This window comes from Ostrinia nubilalis, chromosome 2 (assembly GCF_963855985.1).
Source record: "Ostrinia nubilalis chromosome 2, ilOstNubi1.1, whole genome shotgun sequence".
Classification (NCBI taxonomy): domain Eukaryota; kingdom Metazoa; phylum Arthropoda; class Insecta; order Lepidoptera; family Crambidae; genus Ostrinia; species Ostrinia nubilalis.
In genome coordinates, this window is record NC_087089.1 from 7,533,734 (window position 1) to 7,555,215 (window position 21,482).

Below are 21,482 nucleotides of genomic sequence, written 5' to 3' on the forward strand. Positions count from 1 at the left end.
ACCTTACACCTGAAATCGTCTGAAATCTAAAGGATAGGTCATGCTAGGAAATGGCTGAAACTATGGTTTTTATAAACAACGAATATAGGTATATACTCTCTGTTTCTGTCAAACCAAATGATTGATAGATGGAAATATCACAACAACAACAACCAATAAATATTAAATCCACGTAAAATAATTTATCATTAAAACGAGATCATTAATATTAAGTACACGAGACTTAGATGTGCAAAAGAGGTAAGCAGCTTAGTTTAATTATTCTAAAGAATATATTAGAATAAAACTCGTAGCGCTGTTCAAATCTCCAGGCAAAGAGTATCAGTACTTGCGATGAACCTGTTTTATAAATACAGCCTATTATTATTCCGCCTGTTCTACTAATAGCCTAAATTTTCCACAGAATGTTCTCTCGTGACAGAGACGTGAGATCATCAAAGTCGAATCAAACGGATTCCATCCAAAACATAAGTTTGCCGAGTATTCCAAAAGAAAGAGGTAATCGCTTCCAAAACGAGAAACAAACGGTAAGCAACGTTGGAAACACTCGCCCACCGAATTTTAACCTCATTCTTTCTTAAATGTATTTTTTATAGTTCAAATAAAACATTCCTTTTACAATATTATTTAATGCAAATTACATTTGGAAAATGCACCAAGTCTATAAATGGGACATAAAACAACAATATGATGTTTTTCTATTACAAAACTTGTACAAAACTATTTCATGGGTATCTTCTAACGCACTCTATTTCCGTAACCTCATTTCCATCGTTTTGACTGCTGAGCAACATTTGATTCTTTGTCTGAAATTGCATGAAATACTGTAACTTTGTCAACTCAAAGCTGTATGAGATTTATAAACTCACTCTTCTATTATGAAGCATAATTCTTTATTTTTTATATCATCATGATCTACTTAACTTGAAGCATATCTGAAGATTATTTTTTCAGATTCAAACTTACTACCAAAGCGTAGCTGAAGAAAATTCATTCCCTACTAGAGTACCTAAACGGAATGTTGATATAAAATGTAGAAGCAATAAATATAAATCGAAGACTCGTCCAACAGAGTCGATAAATGTAAGCTGTTTTTAAATAAGTACCAGTATAATCTTGTCAATTATTGTTGTAAAATAAGTGTGTTAAAAGTACTGAAATAATAATTCCAGTTAAATGAAGAATTCGACGAAAAACATAAAATACATCTGCCAAAGTTGCAGTCAAGTGAAATCCAATTATTCCAATTAGTTGCTGATAATGATATAGACCGCGTACAAAGTTTTCTCCAGGAGCACACTAAATTAAATATTAATTGCATTAACTTTCAGGTTAGTCATATTTGTTTTGATTTTGAGAACAGTACCTTTAAAATTGTCTTTGTTTGGTTACATTTTATTTTAATTATGTATGCAGGGCATTTCGGCGCTTCACATAGCAGTACGAAATCGGTCAGATTCAATGGTCTCATTCTTGCTAAAGCAACCTCATATTGAAATTGGTGATACTGTATTGCATGCCATAAGAGATAACAATATTGGCATTTTGGGTAATTAGCCTTTTGATCTCGATTTCACTTCGCGTGTTTGCATAAAATAATTATTTTAATTCCCGTGCAGTGATGTTGTTGGATGCTCAGAAGAAGATATCGCCCGGTTTGGAGTTTGCTGGAGCTACCCACTCCACGGAGTTTCCCGAACACGTGACGCCACTATTGTTAGCGGCTCAACTGGGTCACTACGAAATTATTGAATTGCTTGTCTCTCGTGGTCACTCAATCGCCCGACCACATCCTCCTAGCTGTTTTTGTGCAAGCTGCAAGTAGGTTGATAATAAAGGTATACATAATGACACGATGTAATCTTATTTCTACTATGGTTCTATTTTATTTTTAGGAACTCTCTAATCAACGAAGATCCCCTTTTCGCAAGCATGACTCGCCTGTCCGTGTACCGGGCCATCTCTTCCCCCGCGTATATCGTGCAAATGTCTCCCGATCCCATCCTGACCGCACTACGGATGGCGGCTGAGCTGACAGAAAACGCAGCAGCGCACAGGCAGTTAGCTGCAGCCTACTTACAACTCAGAAGTGACGTCAGCGCTTTCGCTGTTGACCTTATAGGTGACACTACCATCACAGCTTTGCACTTTTTTGTAGATCACACTCCACTGTCATTGAGTTGGACTCCGTTATCATTTCGTAGTGAAACGAAAAACGATTTCCGAATTCTCAAAATATTAATATAAGGAAAATTTAACAATACGTATATGTCATTTTGGATGTTGAATGATGTACACGTTTTCAGGCTGTTGTCGAACTTCTGAAGAAGTCGAGCTGATTTTAAAGCAAACGGCGGGTTGTCGCGGGCAGCGCCACTTCGTGCTGCCGCGCTTATTGATGGCCGTCAATTACAAACAGAAGGAATTCGTCGCACACCCAAATACGCAGCAGGTAAATTTATATTTTTGATACTTTCTAATTTAAAAAATAATTTTACATATAAAATTTCTCACAACCAGTCATTACTCTACCCGAATCTTTATAATGGTAGTATTTATTTATTAGTTACAGCACATTTAAACAAAATACTATTATTATATTACTGTTACTAATAGAGAAGCTAATATTATCCAAGCACACAGTGAATGAAGTTCTCATGTCAATGCCGGGTTAAATTTTTCAGGTCCTAGAGTCCTACTGGATTGGCGATTGGTATAGTTGGCCGACTAAATCAATTTTAGCAAAGAGTTTGATCGTTTTCAGTCGTATATTCATGACCCCCATAATTGTTTTTATGTCAATGGTATGTAAACAAACCCTAAGTTGCCATTTAGTACCAGTATTTACAGCTATTGATGTTTAGTGTTCGTCTAATTAGAGTGTTTACCTACAGGCACTCCCGCGGCATTGGCTCGTTAGGCACTGGCAGATCCCGTTGAACAAACTTATTACTCATGCGTCAGCGTACATCGTTTTCCTAGCTCTGGTCTTCCACATCTCCAATCAAGATAAAACCGAACAGAAACGAGGGCCGCCGGATACAGGTTCGCGCTTTATTATTTAAGTATCCGATGGTGGTTCTGATGAGATTTGTTGACGTGATTGCATCAATTAATCTTGATGATCCAGTAGCGAAAACATCATTTTAGCACGTGTTATTTTCACCAAATTAAAAGAATCGCTTATCTCGTAAGATCTTGGAATTTTTACCCAAATTTTCAAAGGTTAAGAAACTTCATTTGCATTTCAATTAGCAATAATAAGGCTCAAAAATGCTTGTCTAAGAATGTATTAATGTATTTCTAGAAAGGAGGAAGGATATGACCCCACTGGTCAATACTAACTGGTATCATTAGGGGAAAGCGCTAAAGCTCGTACGTTTCGACGGTTTAATGTCTTTCTTAGTGGCGTAGATTTCGTCTGCTACTTTAGCAGTCGGTCTCCATTCCTGTCGGGTAAACATACATACTAATAAATACGATAGGTATTGTAAAAAATACATTTGTTTTTCAACTGTAGTACATACCTACCTAATCAAATAAATTTTCAGACGATGCCAGTAGTATGCCAGTAGGACAGGTGATAGGTAGAGTTTTAGTTTTCCTAAACATAATCAAATTTTAGGTATTCTCTACTAAGCGTTATTTTCTTATTAGCTTGTCGCTTCATCGATGACCTAGCTCTACACCTTTATAGGACTGCGTCTTTGAAACCCCGTTCACAGGTGCAGAAGCGCCCCTAATCTTGTACGTGTGTGGCTACACTTGGTCGGCGGTTCGCATGTGCCTAATGCAAGGTCCCCAGAGGTATTTTACGGAGCTGTGGAACTGGGCAGAAATCATCATGCTCTTGCTATTTGGCCTGACCTTTGCATTGTGGGTTGCCGCTGCCATCGATGTCGCAAATTCTACAAATGATTTAGGTGGGTAGTTTTCTTCCATAATTAAGTATTTAAGTAAGTACAGCATTACTTTAATGCTGGGCTAGTTTATAGGTACTATGAAATACCTATAATACGAGTATGACTAGCAGCGTTGCCAGACGTCCCGATTTTGGCGGGACGTCCCGATTTTTCAATCAAATTTAAATGTCCCGCGCGGGACAGGTTCGGTCCCGCTTTTCGGAGAGAGACACTCACTTCACCAAACTATTGTTTGAAACGCCATATTATTCTAAAGAATAAAACATTTTTAATTTTATTCTTTTTTTATTCTAAAGACGAGTTTAACGATAGAGTAAATCTGATTTAAAATATTATTTTTTTGTTAAAATACATTTTCTATGGCTACTTTTGCTATATATTGTCACGTAAACGTAATTTTAAGTCAAATAAAAAGATTAATATTTGAAAACCTTTGATGGTTTTATTGGTGACCCATTTAGTTTTTCATAAAACCTTTGATTATATACGTTTTTTTACTATGTCCCGCTTCTGACGGAAGAGTCCCGCTATTTTCACTCAAAAAGTACCAAAGTCCCGACTTGGCGAAAAAAAAAACTGGCAACGCTGATGACTAGACACCTCCTCTTACTTCAGACAGGTGATAGGTATCTTAAAACCTGTCAGTTTCCTATTAGTAAGTTTCTAAGAACTTTAAACGGTTAAGGTGCTTATGTTTTATGTTGAGAATTCCCTATGGCATTAAGTTCGCCATAATTACGATTTTATTCCTGTGCAATAAGTGTGAAATAAATATCCGAATTGTGGCAAGCAGAAATACGATTAAGCCTACCAAAGGCAGTAAAATGCAGGTTCATATTCTTTGTGAAATATCTTAACAGCCGATATTAATAGCGTTCGCGCGTTTTCACAGAGCGCAAGTATTGGGAACAACACGAACCGACGCTGCTCGCGGAGGGCACGTTCTGCCTGGCAACAATATTCGCTTATTTCCGACTCTTGTTTTTGTGCCAACTGAACTACCATCTAGGGCCGCTCCAGGTATGCACATTAGCATTTCAATGCCGCATCGGCTGCTTGTAAGAACGCTCTCGTTAGAGAATGTGGTAGGCGGCTCTGCTGCGTTACTTAGCTTTGTACTAGCTCCGGAGTATTCGACGCGTTTACTACGTAGTTACTTAAATATGCACACGCGTGGGCTTCCTAAAATGGGCCAGAGTTACTAATAATGTAAATAAATACAAATTACACATACGAGTAAATCTTCAACTTTTAACTTTCTATTTAATAGAAACATTAAAACACGCATTACATCTCAGAAGCAACTTAGAACAGAATAACATTTATTTTTATTAAGAGAAAATGATAATGGACGTGTTGAAACTACATGGAATGGAATTTAAGTTACGATAAAGTTCTCGGAAAACATCCTACACTGATTTTATAATTCATTCGCCACGCCGTTAAAACGGTCCATTAAGATTGTGCTAATTAGCACACTCACTGCCCTAAACTAAACGTGATGCATTTTCCAGGGCAGCTAAAATCGTGGTTATGAAAAAATATACTTAGTTACTCTTTGAACATAACTGTAAAAAAGTATTTTTGATTATTACCTATTTGTAACTGGCGAAATCAACCTTTTTAAAGGTCTTCTCGCTAATACGAGAAAATAGTTAATGCGAAGTGGGTTTCTATCTTATTAGGCATTTTCCATTACAGGTATCTTTAGGGAAGATGACCATTGACATTTACAAATATGCGATAGTGTTCACAATTATCATAAGTGCATTTGCTGCTGGGCTTGCTCGATTTTATCAATATTACGATGGGATGGTTTATGAGGACGAGTTCGGTGTGAAAACTGTGCAGGTAACAAAATTGAGGTATCAATGCATAAAATGAATAATGGTGCGGAAAGGTTACTGCCAAAAGGTTATGGTTTCCGTCTCTACAGGTATCTTCGTTCACGAGTTTGTCTGACACTTTAAAGACTTTATTCTGGGGTCTATTTTGTATGGCTCCCCTGGAGAGTGCAGATGTTGTGTTGACGAACACGAAAAACTCGAAAACATTAGACAAGTTTCAGGAAAATCGGCACGGATATACGGAACTCATAGGATACTTCTGTTTTGGATGTATGTAGCAACATATTATTTATTTTATTAAAAACTAATCGCCATATTATTTAATTCAAACCTATAATTTATGAATTAAACATATTGCAGGTTTTGAAGTAATATCCGTAATAATCGTGCTAAATATGCTCATTGCCACCATGTCGAATACATTCCAAAGAATCAACGACAACGTCGCTATCGAGTGGACATTTGGGAGAACTGAAGTGAGTAAAAGCTTTTTTGTTTTCTTTTATGAAATAATTTTCTTGTATTTAGGTAACTTTAGGACATATCTCACCGTATAAAGAGATAGAGTCACGTAGTCTAGCCAAAGTAAAAGAAAAGTTACACTGTAAAAGGTACAGAATTACGTATTCACCACCATCAATACCTTCTCAGTAGATACTAACTGAAAACACCTACCTAAGTTATTTTGACTAAACAGGCCTACCTACACTGCTAATAGGCCAGTAGAATTAAATCGGAAATAATTCCTACTAAAGATTTTAGTGCTTTAATGGCTTCATTAGTTACCCATAAAGACTCTCCTAGGTTTTCGACTTCGACGGAGTTGTGCTTAAGTGGTGGGGGCCCCCGAAAGGGGCGCTTTTTCGGTTTTCCGGTTATACCGCGTAAAGGACTTACCCTATCGAAAAGTGGTCTTCCTGACGGTTGAAGGGCATTTAATTCTGCATTAAATAAGACCAAATTCATATGTTTTGAACAAACCGTTTTCGTGTAAATGTTCGGCAAAGTAGAAAATATGCGTATAATTAATGACCCTCTCCACGTCCAATGGCTCGTTACCCGCAGGCTTCCAAGTCTTGAAAAGGAGCGCCTCAACCAGTGTAACCCTATCAAGGCTTACGAGCTGGATGCGCCTATCCTTGTTCGTCCCAGCCGTTCCTTAACTGCGGTTGCTGCACCTCTTTCTGGCACTTACCTGAACGACTCTGTGTTACCTACTGTGGCTGCCCCTCTCTTCCTTGTATCTTCCTTGCCTAGCCGTATGCCTGGTCTAAGGTTCGACACCAAAAATCAACAACAACAAGTTCATATTAAAACGCTGAAGAGTTTTTTGTTTGTTTGTTTGAACGCGCTAATCTCAAGAATTACTACTTTGATTGAAATAATTATTTTTGTGTTGAATAGCTCATAAATTGAGGAAGGCTATAGGATATATGTATACAATAACTCTACGACTAATAGAGGCGAAGCAGTAAAGAAAAATGTTGCAAGCACGGAAAATAGTATTTTAACTATTTTCACGCGTACGAAGTTGATTTTGTGGCGTCTAACCTTGGACCAGTCATATGGCTAAGCAATGAAATCGTACAGGAGGGTACAAGGAAGAGGGGCAGCCACATTAGGTAACACAGAGTCGTTCGGGAGAGTGCTAGGGAGAGGTGCAGCAACCGCAGTTAAGGAACGGCTGGGACGAACAAGGATAAGCGAATCCAACTCGTGAGCCTTGACAGAGATACGCTGGTTAAGGCGACCCTTTACATGACTTGGGAGCTTACGGGTGACGTGGAGAGGGTCACTTTGCCGAACATTTGCACGAGAACGGTTTGTCCAAAACATATGAATTTGGTCTTATTTAATGCAGGATTAAATGCCCTTCAACCGTCAAGAAGACCACTTTTCGATAGGGTAAGTCCTTTACGCGGTATAACCGGAAAACCGAAAAAGCGCCCCTTTCGGGGGCCCCCACCACTTAAGCACAACTCCGTCGAAGTCGAAAACCTAGGAGAGTCTTAAAGGGCAACCAATGAAGCCATTAAAGCAATAAAATCTTTTGTAGGAATTATTTCCGATTTAAAATCTAATTCTACTGGCCTATATAATCCATTAGCATTGGAGAAGTAAAAACTTTTAACATTCATTTCATTCACTATCTATGTATTGTGGGTCAGTTGACATCTCTCGAAGACCACCATTAGGGTGTCCCTTATATGGCCGAAAAAAATTTTTTTTTAGATATTGAAATGCATACCCTCTATTTCTTTTCGTACTACTCAGACATACTTAAATACAAAATTTCATCTTCCTACGTCCACATTAACCCGTGCCGACTTAGCTCTGAAGATTTTGAAAAATGCTGGTTTTACCCCTTTCGTTATGTGTAGCTAAATCAATTAAAATATTTATTTTTTATAAAATATTTATAAAAAGAAGATAACATTACAGATCAGACAATATATTTTACTTTTGAGGGACCCTTTTTTACATTCTGGATACAGATTTCCATGCTCCTGAATATTGGCCTGATTTTTGCTACACTGTGCGTAGCAAAAAAAGCTTTTGCTCTTCCTTTGCAGTGATCAAACCGTGAAAATCTTGCATAAGCTTTATAGCTCTTTCAGCTGTATCATTAACTACCCTTAAAGAAGCACTTTTTTGCCTTTAAATAGGCAACATCTTTATCTCATATAGAAATGTGTCTCAGGGGGAAATTATTATAAATTTTCAATCGAGAAAATAAATTTATACTCTTGACAGACATAAAACCACTCAATGGTTTTCCAGCAACAATAAATAAGGCAGTATTATTATCAATTCATTAAAAACAGGATAAAAAATTAGTGCAAAGTCCTATTTCCCATAGAAATAATCATACCTTCTTCAGATGGAATGTATCTCTTCCCAGAATCATACATACTCTCTCTTTGTACTTTTATTACAATATTGACGGTGTTTGTTCATGACCTTCATCATCAAAAAGTGATAAAACGGCAATTTCTTCTGATATGAAGTACCAAAGATGTTGACTAAACTTGCTCAGGGCTGCTTTGGAAATCAATTTGTCAAGACTCTCATATACCTTTTGGAAAGTGGATGTCAAGAGTTCCTTAGGGCTTTCCTCAGAGCTGGTAAGCTGGTCGTGATGTCCTTGCGTTTGTATAGAATCTTGCGTAGTAAGAGATGATGATAAACCTCCGAAACATATTTGCTCTATTTTTTATTTATTTATTTATTTAATTTTCTTTGTCTTGCACTTTCTACTTTCTTAACTAACTTTTTGTCTACACCTTAACACTCTGGACGCCTTGGTTTTATTTGTTTTTGTTAAAATATTTTATTTGTTTTTAAATCCTCCTCACCGCGGCGCTTATAAATCTTGATTTTTTTAAAATAATTTTTCTTGCAACTCCCTCCAAGCATGGTGAAGATACACAAGTTTTTTTACACAGTTAGGCTCTGGTAGGATTTATAGCTTTTCCCAAAATATAATACACTCCCGAATGATGAGATTAGAGGTTTCAATAACATTTAATTAACTTCGCAAAATATGTAAAAAACTACTGAAAAAACTTGACGATTAACGGTAAATTTGTGCCTATTATTTGATAAATTTACGTCCCCGACTAAGAAAATACTTTTTTTATTGCTTCTTAATTCCACAGCCATCTTCTAAATGTCAAACAATAGGTGTTTATCACGAGATTAATTGAGAACAAATGACAAATACCGCGAATACGCACCGCTACTGCCGCGCAACATGTTTCGATGCAAGTCGGCACGGGTTATCGTACTCCAAATAAGGTAAAAATTTATTTCCGAGTGTTTTAGAGGCAAACAAACAAAACTAAGACCTATGCGTTACAAATTTAAAACTTTGAAAAATAAGGGACACCCTAACCACCATACAAGATAATCGGCACATGTGCAAACGACCATCGCAGGTTTATTGCAGGAGGTGGGTTCGGCCTTAAGGCCGGCCCGTGAGAGCACGGTATTGCGGACACAAAATGATTTGTGCCTCTCCATACACGGCAAATACGAACACTTCCACTCGCCTCGCCAGACTAAAATCGTGCTTGTGCTGTTATAATTTATATCGCAATTATTTATACGAGATTCCAATGCTGCCTTCTTCCTGCATCAGGCTTCAGATATAAGTGCTGTAGACAGGTTTAAGCACTATGGTGCTTATTTTATGAACTTTCGAAGATCCTTACGCTATAAATCTGGAAAGGAACACAGTTAAGTAGGTACTAGTAAAGTGCCCGTCGAGTAGCTAGTTACACGGAACCACTAACCTTTTAAGTATTAATCAATGGCTCGAGTCTTCAGGTATACATATAGGTACTTAATACCTATACCAGGAAAATAAATCCAAACAAAATAGCAAACAAACTTGCTCGTCTCATTTACTTACCTACTATTAAATAGATCTAGATCTAATAATTGCTTCAGATCAGAAGAGGTTGCTTTCCGTGACGTTAGTTATAAGATATCTAGTTTGCAAACTCTACATTTTTCACCTTTCAATTCTACAGAAAATGTAATTATACACAAAACTGACAAAGATTGTAGCGGAATAATGTAAGTGGTCCTATCGCAGAGAGCGTTTTTTTTCAGAGGATATTTCCAGTTTTTCGTCATTTAAGTACTTCCCAGATACGACGCTATCCCCCTAAAGTTTTAAAACTTTTTTAATGATTTAAATTCTAAATCGCATGTTCTATTGCTCTCTTATTGTAGGTACCGTACCTATCCGTCTTGTGAGTCTAGCATACCTTAGATTAAATTATGTACCTACCATAACAGTAAATGTGGCTTGTACTTAGTCATTTGGTCCGATTAAGATTAGGTGCCGGAACTTGTTAATTAAGGTAACATATGAAATTGTGTTTCCTAATTAGTTTAACATATTGCAATCCCCGACTAATGGCACGTGTTAACATATCGATGGCGGCTGGAATCTATTTAACTACATTCCGACGTCCGCCATTACGCAATAGTGAATTTGCATCCTGAATCCTGATTGACCTGCGCGTTCCGTTACTTTGTATTCCCACCATCCCACGTTTAACGCCTACATTTAATTGCAACTTTAACGGAATCGTGGAACTTTAATTGCTTAATCAATGTATATGATACATTCTCAATAATATTGTCTGTTAAACTCTGGTCACGTCAGTCGTAAACGTAAATCGTTAGACAAATTCTGGAATAGCTAGACTAAGCCCAGACCTGGTCGCACTGTCGTTATTCAAATCAATGTAGGCAGACCACCCTGTGTGATTGCATTTGCGTAAAATACTAAGAAATGTATATTCATGAAGCTCAGAACTGTAAAGTAATAGTTCTTGGTATTAAGGAAACAACCTCCATGATTGTTCAAGATATAAGGGGATTAACGGCCGGCCTGATAATGATTATGTAAGTTGTTATGCAAGTTGAGGGCATTTACACCTCTATGCGCAATACGAAATGGATACCTAAAATACTAAAGACTCCGTGTCTCCGTAGCTGTGATAGGGCAAAGTGTTACCCTTACTTCGCCTATTTTTCCAGGTGTACATCGACTACATGCTGCAGACCACGCTCCCGTCCCCATTCAACATGATCCCCACCGCGTCGGGCATGGGCAACGTGGTGGAGTGGATCCGAGCCAAGATGAGCAAGCCGCAAGGACTTGCGGCGCGCTGGTCGCTCTCGTACTGCTGTTATACGGTTCCTATTTTATACTTTACTACCTTTATACTAAAAAATACATCCTCAAGTTTATAGTTTTCTCGCTAGTCTTATAATTATAAAATATACCTAATTGTGATAAGATTTAATTTCATAAACTAATAAAACCTACACGAGACAGTTTCGAACCTATTGGCTAATTACTCGTAGAAGATTTAGAAGTAGGTAAACAGTCAGTTCCTATGATAATTCAGTCTGTGAATTATATGTATTTTTATAAAGCATAGGAGGCAAACAATCAACCGCAAAGTATTTGCCTAACAAATGGACCCGCATGTCCAACTACACAGTTGATATCAGAGTTATTTAGGCTATATCAATATTTTTATAATTCAGGAACGTGATCTCGAGGCAAGTTTGCAAAAGGAGTACCCAGCTTTAATGTCGGTGCTAGTGCAGCGCTACTTCCGCGACAAACACTCCACCACCGTCGCCTGCAGCGGCATAGAGGCCGAGTTGGACGCTTTGCGACGCGAACTCGCTTCGTACAAGGCACACAACGAAAAATTATTTAAACAAACTAAACAAGTGTAATGCAGCTAATTATGTTTTATGTAAATAAAAAGACCATATGATACAATAAGAAATATGTTTATTTTTATAACAATATAAACAAATTGAATAGTGCATTGAGCATATTTACATCAATTCAAACTGCGAGTAACAAGACAAATACTGGCTAGTTAACACACAAAAACGAGTAACTTTCTTTTGACATCCATGTTAATATTTATCTATAACACAAGTCTGATTAAACTTCCTAGCCAGAAAACTTGTGTGTAATTACAGGCTTTATTAAACTTTTATGCACGAGTAAATTATTCGTCATTATGGTTTTCCTCATAACTACGCTTAATAATTACCTACCTAAGTATATTATAATTTTTATATCCTACACTCGTCATAAGTTATCATGTGACATTAATAATGTATTAAAGCGAAACAGCTAACAATTATATTATGGAATTGACATATTAACAAACTTAACATACAGGAAAATAGATTACGTTTGCTAAAAATATAGGGTCCGAGATCACGGAGAGATTTATTATTTAATAAATTATACGAGAAAATTTATGTAATTGATTCTATAAAATACATTTTTCCGATTGCAGTCGCCATCCAGGACTGAATTTTCATTATTCGCCTTGTACGGTGCTTGACACCATACAAAAACTATGGATTAACCGCATTATGAACTGTCTCTTCATTAGTGATTTAAAATACCACAGACTGTATGAATACAGCCCTATACCGGAATTGGTTACAAGTGTTTTTTTTTCAGACAGCTAGAAGATTCATCATCTTATGAGATAAAACTTCAAAGATCTTAAGAAATATCATAATCGCAATTCGCAAACGATACTTAGACATCCAAACAACATCAAAATATTCCATCACGACACGAATTTGCGACATCAGTAAACACATATCATATTCACTACCTCAATATTAAAATCAAAGTCTTTGCTGCACCCAAAAACTTCTAGCTTTAAGCTTACTACTTACTACTAGACAAGCAGTTCATAATAAAATAAGTATCACCAGTATGCACTGGTTACGTTTTTTATCGATCTCGTTAAACGATATGAGTGTTAGTTTATCAACCACAACTTTTGCGAGTCTCGCAGCATCCGATTCTCTCGCTCGCAATCGACTAAATTAGTTGTTGATAAGTGTCACAAAGTGAGATATTTCAGTTCAGGACGTCCTATCTAGTAGTAGAACATAGAAGTCTTTGGCCGTACCACGCTTTGTTCTGATTTCATCGTTATAGATCAGGACAGTCCCATATAGGGTGGCGCGCCTCCCATCACATCCTCACATGGAATTTGCCCGCTTTAGTGATGTATTTCACCCCCTTGAAGGGCTTGTACTTGGCTCCATACATATCCAGGCGACTCACGCGCAGCCCGCTGACGGCCAGTTGCGGAATCGTGAAGTGGACATTGATACTCGGGTTCGCGCCACTCGTGTCAGCGCCGGACGCTACGGAAACCTATAAACATAAAACAAGTTGGGCCCTTGTACCACCTTGGAGACACATATCGAGCGATATGTCGCCGGACGTGTCACCCGACACTACATGGAATATCCGAGGCAATATCGCACTATGTCATTGATGCGGAAGCTAGCGTTTTCCGCGTCAGATAAATGCATCGCAAAATGCGCAGTAATCGTACGGGACGTAGGGTATTTTGACCCCTTCTATCAGATATATTCAGTGAGTAACATGATTGACAATATTTATAGTGGAACTGAGGGAAAATATTTAAATATTGCCATTTATATTGACACTAGTATAATAATGCTTATTATAGCTAAGATAAGTGTTTCGTTTAATGTCATTGAATATGCTTAACACCAACTTAGGTCATAGTGAAAGGCTATGGCCCAGAACAGACGGTGTGGTGAAACGCAACTGCAACGAAACTGCAACTTTGTGATGATTCTGATGAATAAAACTGAAACTGAAAGTTTCAAACTGGTCGCGTCATGTGTGGTCTCTCAACGGACGCTATGGCAGAAACTTAGATGCAATTCAAAAGTAACTAGCAGTTGCAGTTTCGTTGCAGTTGCGTTTCACCGTCTGTTCTGGGCCTATCGCATCGCACTAAAATGCTTTCCAGAAAATATAATGCTAAATCAAAGTAAAAAAATGTCTCCTTAATAATATGAATATAAACAATTTACTTACGTTTCCTCTAATGTTTGGCAGCTTTGGCAATTCGATTCGCCCGATATCCCAGAGCAGAACCTTGCTCACGGGGTCATACGAATATTTGCCTTGATTTGCAGTCAGAGAGCAGTTTAGAACACATTTTGGCATACATATTTCTAACGCTACATCTGCAAGGAGGAATAAAAAACACATTTAAAACACAATATCCAAGTACAAAAAATTATAGCATGACAGAAAATTCATTATTGAATGATATAAGGCTTAACAGCGATCATAATTAAACTGAACAGGATTTTCAAATTATGTAAATGTGGTATACTTTTCATTCAATACTATTCTACTCATGTGAGGCTAAAACAGTATTAGACTGCTGCTGGTTAAAATAATGCTGAAAACTAAATTGTAACTTACTTTCTAATGTCCGGCCCATAGTCTGTTTAGGTCCCACGGTCAAGTCTAGCCGGCCCTGGTCGCCGTTCGACCTGAGCGAGAGGTTGTGCCGGACGTAGATGGGGATCGCTACCACGCTCTGGGAGCCGATGTGGTACGACATTAGTCGGAAGTTACCGTCGGGCGGTATGAACGACAATATCCTCTCGGACTGCAAATAGATAAGAATACAGTTTTAACATATACAATTATAAAAAATATATTTTATTCATCTTTGTTTTTCATTGTCTGCGTTAATTATTTACAACAATAAAAAGTTTACAATGTTTCTATATGATTACACTGACTGGGTGAGTTGCACCACCTTATTTTAACTGTGACTATAACCAGTGTTTTTGTGTATAGTTGTTGTTAAAATTAAAGTAAGATGGTGCAACCCAACCTAAGTGTATTTTTTTATTATATTAATTTAAAATTTTATTAATTTCATAAATTATATTAGCTTACCTCCCAGCGTTTGAATCTTACACATGGATGGAATGAAACATCATCAAATAATCGTGGATTTACGAAAGTTAGAGTCAGATCAGGCATTCCACTCAATTTAATGCAGCAGTCAATCTGAAAGCATTGGTAAAGAAATATTATATGACATGTAGGCAGAGTCACCAAAAGATCTAAAAGAAGTTACAAATAATCCAAATAAATTATGAACATGCTTTTGTCAAAAGGTTGAAAATTATTATCTTACATATCCCTGTATCTCAGCAGAAACAGTTGCGCCACTTTTGTCTATGATCGCATCTACCTCCTCTACTACATCAAAGTATGCTTCGTTGTTAGCATACTTCACACCGGATCTCCTCCAAGGCACATTGGACAGCTGGCCAATTGGTAATATTGAAGACACACTAGGAAAAAAGAAATTCAATTAGTTAATTTTATATAAAATTTTGTAGTTAGTAAAAAAAGCTTTGTAGAATTAAGTAATACTTACTTGGATTTGCCAGTAACTGTGTTTGCAATGGTCCTCAAAATATTAGGTGGTTTTATCAACTCTTTCAGAATATTACTCTCTGTTGCCAGTGGAAAACCATTATCTAACATTTCATCTAGCAACTGAAACAAATGCACACAATAGTAAAAAGAAATGGTGAATTATTTCCCACTGGATATTAACTTAACTTTAAAAATATATTTACTTACCTCATATACTACAACATAGTTTTCTTTTATAATGGTTTCTGTACAATCTGAGAAATAGTCCTGAAAATAAAAAAAATTGTGAACACAATGATTTTGGTAAATAACAAGCCAACAACCCAATAAATGTATAACTTACCTTGAATGTATCAACAACCCTATGCAAAAATTCAATAACAAATAGAGGTGCCACCTCTTGCTTGCATACGGCCACGAGGGCCACACCTCCCCTCTGGATGGATATCAAGTAATGATGTGGCGCAGCCAGCACAGGAGGCACATCCTGAAATAATAAAACAAGAGCATTTAATCAAAATAATCCATATTTATTATTGTTTCATTTGTTTTAACCAAGTTACAGTAATCTAATAGCATTAGGTACTTCTATGCACTATGGAAAACAAATTATTTAATTATTATGAGTCTGCATTGACAACAAATTATTACTACTCACATTAGGAGATGCCCGTTGTGCTTCCAAGTAATAATCACAGACAGATCTTGGAATTACACTACGCCAGTGCTTCTCCAAAAACACATCACTGAAACCAAAATGATGTATTACTAATATAATTACCTACTTAAAACACTCTTATTCAATAATAATAATATAAAGTTGTTTCCTATATTTGTAAGAGAGTAATCTCTACATATTATTATAAGCCTTCTCACAGATATCTGTGAAAAGTTTAACTAAATTAGTGTTCACCAAATTACTTACGTGCACACTGATGAGACTTTAGGCTACGTTTATTTCTAGGACGAATGTAATTAATAGTATCAGATAGTATCCTTCTATAGTAAAAGACAAACTAATTTCAACTTGTGGATGTTTTATGGTTGCAGGGCCGCGGGAAAAGAAAAATTGATTAACAAGGTTTACTCACCCAGCAGGATTTATTATAAATAAGCTGTGGATCATTTCTTCAAGGTACCTGTCCGATGTTATAAAATATTATGATATTTTAAGTTAATTCAAGTTAACACCAATTTACAGCTGATCCAGATTTGATACACAATTTTGACTTTAATGACAACTATCAACAATGAGTGACATTCCTTCCACGTCATAAACAACCATAGAGTTCTATCTTCTTTTTCTATCTGAATTGTAGCTATTTAGCCGCTACCGCTGACCAGCATTTTTTCAGGAACCAGGATTACAGTTCCTACCATGTAATGTCTCCAGAATCCATTCTTCCTCATCTTTAGCATTGTTCAGTTAACTGAAATTAAGCCTGGTGCTTTAGAACCAGGTCTACCTCCCGTTTTCATGACCCATTTCTATTCTATTCTATTCATGACCTCAGAGAAACAGACTCTTGACCACTTTCGACAGTCTCGACTCGAAGTTCTGGGTTCGATTCCTAGAAAATCAAGTAGTGTAAAATCTTTTTGTGCATATCATATGCAGTTGAATTAGGATAAAATAAATAAAATTCCGTGCTTCGGTAGCACTTATGACTGAATGCACTGAATGATACGGACCGTACGGACGGGTTTCCTTCTTCAGGCAGGGTACCTAGGGCCCTATGAACACTGTTCATTGAACGGATTCTTAGATGCTCTTCTTGTTTGCGATGACCTTTTTCTAGATGAAAAGCGCCCAATCGGGCCAGCAACAAAGTACAGGGCACCCATTTAGGGCACGCTACGCCAATACGCCATTGTGCATAATGATAATAAATTCAACCCGTCTGGCCAACATGGCCATTGTACTTTTTCAGTGGAGATTATATTTTTATAATATCATTGTGCACAAGTATAAATAGAATACCTACTTACTACCTTTTGTATTTTTTTAACTCATCAATGACCATATCTTTCAATCTGAGTTTCAAAAGCTTGGGTGTTAAAAATACCATGCAGGACTCGAACCCACAACTAAATCCTTGAATATTATGTTACATTATGTATTGTGTGCACTAGCAAATTAAGAAATTGTATGACTTATTTTAATAAATAAGTCTTTGAAACTAAAATTAATGTGAGAAGTAAAACAGAAAAGAATGCTTGTTTCTAGGCTCTTTCAAAAACTCAAGTTAAAAATTAAATAGTAGTTAGCTAGTCAAGTTATATTCAATATGTAATTTTTTAACTTGTGTACCTATTTATTTACTTTATGAAATCAAGAATTACAAAACAATGGAAAGGTATTAGATATAAAATAAAACACATAAATTTGGATATTTTTTTATTGAGACCAGCTCTACATAGATATTAACGGTTGGATTTAGCGACACGCTCCAACTCATCCTTCTTCTTGATGGCATAAGAGTTAGATGAACCCTTAGCAGCGTTGATGAGCTCATCAGCCACACACTCGGCGATTGTCTTAATGTTTCTGAACGCGGCTTCCCGGGCACCTGTGCACAACAGCCAGATAGCCTGGTTCACACGACGGAGTGGAGACACATCCACAGCTTGACGACGAACTGTACCGGCACGACCAATCCTGGTGGAGTCTTCACGGGGTCCGGAGTTGATTATGGCAGTAACAAGGACTTGAAGAGGGTTCTCACCAGTCAATAAGTGAATGATTTCAAAGGCGTGCTTAACAATACGCACAGCCATAAGTTTCTTGCCATTGTTGCGTCCGTGCATCATCAAAGAGTTGGTCAGACGCTCGACGATGGGGCATTGAGCCTTGCGGAATCTTTTGTGGGCATACCTTCCAGCAGAGTGTGGCAAATATTTAGCATATTTCTCTTTTACTGAAATGTAATCCTGGAGGGACATGTCCGAAACTTGCACGTCGTAGCAGCTCCATCTCCCGAAGAGTTTAATTTCGGGAATGTCGGCCGGTTGGGGAAGTGGCATGCTCTCGACAGCCACGCTGCCCGCTTCCATTTCATCATTCCAGTTTTCTTCAGCCATGGCGCCTACAATTAAACGAAAATATTACTAAAGATTATCACTTAAAACTTAAAATTTAAGTAAACACCACGAGATTATTACGTACTCTTCAATTACAAAATTTACAAAATAGAAATTCTAACCTCGTTCTGTCAAAAGAGCACGAGAAAAAGGAAGTTGATCGGACGCAGTCGAAAGTGGCAGGGTGGTACACAATGTTGCCATATACAAAAAATAAAAATTGAATGCCGTAGAATAATGTAATGGTTATTGACCCGACAGAAAGTTGAGCTCTTTTATTTAAGTTACTTATGGCTAAATTGTTGTTTTTCCAAACTAAAAAAAAATATTCCGTTGTTTGTCGGATTAAAAAAAAAATAGACGTCATCACTCTTATCAAAACGCGATAACGTAAATAAAAATCTTTTTGATTCAGAACATCACGAATTAACTATTGTAAGTAACTCTAGTTATTTTCAATTATTTTATTTTAACTAGATTTGAATTTAACTTTATTGTGAAAGTAATTACCATAATTTTTTTTTTAAGGTTAGTTTCTCCGAGTGAACAAAGTTCGCTATGTCTGCGTTTAAGAATTTTAAATTATTTAAAGTGCTCAATGTGAAACATCCACAAGTTAATATCAAGAGAAACTTAAATCTACAGGAGTATCATAGTAAAGATCTTCTAAGAAAGCATCAGGTTACTGTTCAAGATTTCCGCATACTGGATACTAAATTAGATACGACACCTCTTTCTGATTTCAAGGCCAATGAATACGTAGTGAAGGCTCAAATTCTTGCCGGTGGCAGAGGCAAAGGCCACTTTGATAACGGGTTCAAAGGTGGTGTTCATCTGACTAAGAAACAAGATGAAATTGTACCTCTAGCAAAGAATATGCTTGGGCATAAGCTCATTACTAAGCAGACACCAAAAGATGGTATAAAGGTAGATAAAGTCATGGTGGCCGAGAGTGTAAACATAAAACGGGAAACATACCTAAGTATAATAATGGAGAGGAGCTACAATGGTGCTGCTATAGTAGCTTCACCAGCTGGTGGCATGGATATAGAAACTGTTGCAGAGGAAACACCTCATCTGTTGAAAACAGTTCCAATTGATATTTATGAAGGTGTTACTGATAAGGTTGCTAATCAAATAGCAGAATTCTTGGAATTTAAGGGTCCCCTGAGGAGCAAATGTGCACAAGAAATAAAAAATCTATGGCAACTATTTATGAAGGTACTGTCCAGAATGTAATTATTTAATTTTTATTAAATGAACCCTAAAGCATTGGGCAAAAATCCTGTTACTAATGATAGGTATTTCATTTTGATTCAGGTAGATGCAACACAGCTGGAAATCAATCCTCTGGTTGAAACTGATGATGGCAGAGTGGTAGCAGTTGATGCAAAAATCAATTTCGATGACAATGCAAAGTTTAGGCAAGCTGATATATTTGCCCTTGATGATGTTTCAGAAACTGATCCTAGAGAGGTTTGTCTGAATTCTTTGCTTTTATCTGTTATCAAAACTTTTAACAAACTTAAAAAAGTTTAAAATCACCATGTTTACTAATTTTGTAAAGACAAGAGAATCTCTTATCATTTATCAAGTCCCATATTTTTGTGTTATCAAATAACCTTGTTATCATAGCTTATTCTTTCTTAAACTTTAATGATAGTGTATTGTATCACTAACCCGATATCATGTTATGTAGTTGTATGTCATAAACAAGCCCTCCTCAAACTAGCTAGAGTATTTACAGAGATAATGATATCAATCAATGCCATTTTAGGTATTTTTGAGTTCAAGAAATTGCTTATGATAAAATTATAATTTTCAGAGGGATGCAGCAGCTCAAAACCTTGTCTATATTGACATGGATGGCAGCATAGGGTGCATGGTCAATGGTGCTGGCCTAGCCATGGCCACCATGGACCTGATTAATTTGAATGGTGGCAGACCAGCCAATTTCTTGGATTTGGGTGGTGGTGTTGGGCAGGCCCAAGTTGCTGTTGCCCTGAAAATCCTGGAGTCAGACCCTAAAGTTAAAACCATTTTTGTGAATGTCTTTGCTGGTGAGTTAAAATACACAAGGATATTAAGATAGCTGTTGCTATATATTTTTTTATTTATATTACTAAACTGTTAAAATTATTATCATTTCAGGTATTGTCAACTGTGCTACAATTGCTAATGGGATTGTAGCAGCTTGCAAAGAAAATCCACCAAAGCATGCTATGGTCATAAGGCTGGAGGGCACCAACTCTGCAGCTGCCAGGAAAATTTTAGAGGAATCTGGATTCCCTGTTACTATCTTAAATGATGCAGATGAGGCAGCTAAGATGGCTGTTAAATTAGCTCAACAGAAATAATCAAATATAATTTAATAATGTAGAAAAAGAAAACGGCTCTGGTGTTGAATCCCTTACTTAATATGAATTTATTCATTAGTACATATAATGTAAGCTATGTGCATTTCATTCCCATGGCAAACTAATCCAGTGAATTGTATCTTTAAAATTCTTGCATTTTAGAAAATAACACTTCATTTGCTGTGACTAACACTTTTTTGTATAGGTGCTATCCCTAGTGTAAAGACTGATAAACAATATTTTTACCTAACCAACCATGGTTAGTTAATTTTTAATATTCGACATGGCATTCGGCCACGGTCCACGCGATCATAAATGCACAAAAAATGTGAATTGTTTTTATTTTCCCTGTTATGATTTTTAATGGACTTTGTACATAGTGTTTATAGATGTTGAATAGAATAAAATTGTAATATAAAATAAATACTTTCATTTTAGCCTACTACGCAATATTATAAACGTGAAA

At 36.8% G+C, this 21,482-nt stretch overlaps 4 protein-coding genes across 5 annotated transcripts; 2 read left to right on the forward strand and 2 right to left on the reverse strand.

Annotated features, from left to right (window-relative positions):
* Positions 1-18: 18 nt before the first annotated feature.
* LOC135081302 (short transient receptor potential channel 4-like) lies at positions 19-12,087 on the forward strand. The gene is made up of 17 exons (XM_063976036.1): positions 19-240; positions 404-527; positions 955-1,083; positions 1,173-1,331; positions 1,417-1,549; positions 1,620-1,821; positions 1,896-2,122; positions 2,307-2,452; positions 2,685-2,804; positions 2,895-3,045; positions 3,726-3,923; positions 4,816-4,943; positions 5,625-5,774; positions 5,860-6,040; positions 6,131-6,246; positions 11,327-11,485; positions 11,843-12,087. Exons 2-17 carry the CDS (start codon positions 405-407, stop codon positions 12,038-12,040), a joined length of 2,520 nt encoding a protein of 839 aa, XP_063832106.1. The 5' UTR covers positions 19-240; position 404; the 3' UTR covers positions 12,041-12,087.
* LOC135081315 (AP-3 complex subunit mu-1) lies at positions 12,079-16,814 on the reverse strand. Its single transcript, XM_063976042.1, has 10 exons — positions 16,670-16,814; positions 16,237-16,324; positions 15,922-16,065; positions 15,786-15,845; positions 15,577-15,698; positions 15,331-15,490; positions 15,087-15,200; positions 14,601-14,790; positions 14,205-14,356; positions 12,079-13,505 (listed from the first exon to the last, which is right to left on the reverse strand). The coding sequence occupies exons 1-10, from the start codon at positions 16,702-16,704 to the stop codon at positions 13,320-13,322; spliced, it is 1,251 nt and encodes a 416-aa protein (XP_063832112.1). The 5' UTR covers positions 16,705-16,814; the 3' UTR covers positions 12,079-13,319.
* Positions 16,815-17,963: 1,149 nt separating this feature from the next.
* Positions 17,964-18,885, reverse strand: LOC135081365 (small ribosomal subunit protein uS7). 2 transcript variants are annotated; one of them, XM_063976087.1, is made up of 2 exons: positions 18,782-18,885; positions 17,964-18,664 (listed from the first exon to the last, which is right to left on the reverse strand). In XM_063976087.1, the coding sequence occupies exons 1-2, from the start codon at positions 18,861-18,863 to the stop codon at positions 18,003-18,005; spliced, it is 744 nt and encodes a 247-aa protein (XP_063832157.1). In that variant the 5' UTR covers positions 18,864-18,885; the 3' UTR covers positions 17,964-18,002. The 2 variants fall into 2 exon arrangements, with proteins under 2 accessions (XP_063832157.1, XP_063832164.1); XM_063976094.1 differs by having other exon boundaries at positions 18,745-18,836.
* Positions 18,886-18,989: 104 nt separating this feature from the next.
* Positions 18,990-21,440, forward strand: LOC135081354 (succinate--CoA ligase [GDP-forming] subunit beta, mitochondrial). Its single transcript, XM_063976077.1, has 5 exons — positions 18,990-19,094; positions 19,188-19,880; positions 19,980-20,135; positions 20,485-20,719; positions 20,811-21,440. The coding sequence occupies exons 2-5, from the start codon at positions 19,218-19,220 to the stop codon at positions 21,014-21,016; spliced, it is 1,260 nt and encodes a 419-aa protein (XP_063832147.1). The 5' UTR covers positions 18,990-19,094; positions 19,188-19,217; the 3' UTR covers positions 21,017-21,440.
* Positions 21,441-21,482: the final 42 nt, after the last annotated feature.

Bases quoted from the DNA above. Each gene is read 5' to 3' on its own strand.
- LOC135081365 (XM_063976087.1), bottom strand. From the start codon at position 18,863: ATGGCAACATTGTGTACCACCCTGCCACTTTCGACTGCGTCCGATCAA. The intron at 18,665-18,781 runs GTTAGAATTTCT...GTTTAATTGTAG, and splicing joins TGCTCTTTTGACAGAACGAG to GCGCCATGGCTGAAGAAAAC.
- LOC135081302 (XM_063976036.1), top strand. From the start codon at position 405: ATGTTCTCTCGTGACAGAGACGTGAGATCATCAAAGTCGAATCAAACG. The intron at 1,332-1,416 runs GTTAGTCATATT...TTATGTATGCAG, and splicing joins TTAATTGCATTAACTTTCAG to GGCATTTCGGCGCTTCACAT. The intron at 3,046-3,725 runs GTTCGCGCTTTA...CCCCGTTCACAG, and splicing joins ACGAGGGCCGCCGGATACAG to GTGCAGAAGCGCCCCTAATC.
- LOC135081354 (XM_063976077.1), top strand. From the start codon at position 19,218: ATGTCTGCGTTTAAGAATTTTAAATTATTTAAAGTGCTCAATGTGAAA. The intron at 20,136-20,484 runs GTTTGTCTGAAT...TATAATTTTCAG, and splicing joins CAGAAACTGATCCTAGAGAG to AGGGATGCAGCAGCTCAAAA. The intron at 20,720-20,810 runs GTGAGTTAAAAT...TTATCATTTCAG, and splicing joins TTTTGTGAATGTCTTTGCTG to GTATTGTCAACTGTGCTACA.
- LOC135081315 (XM_063976042.1), bottom strand. From the start codon at position 16,704: ATGATCCACAGCTTATTTATAATAAATCCTGCTGG. The intron at 15,201-15,330 runs GTAAGATAATAA...CAATGCTTTCAG, and splicing joins CTGCTGAGATACAGGGATAT to ATTGACTGCTGCATTAAATT. The intron at 14,357-14,600 runs GTAAGTTACAAT...TCCTCCTTGCAG, and splicing joins TATGGGCCGGACATTAGAAA to ATGTAGCGTTAGAAATATGT.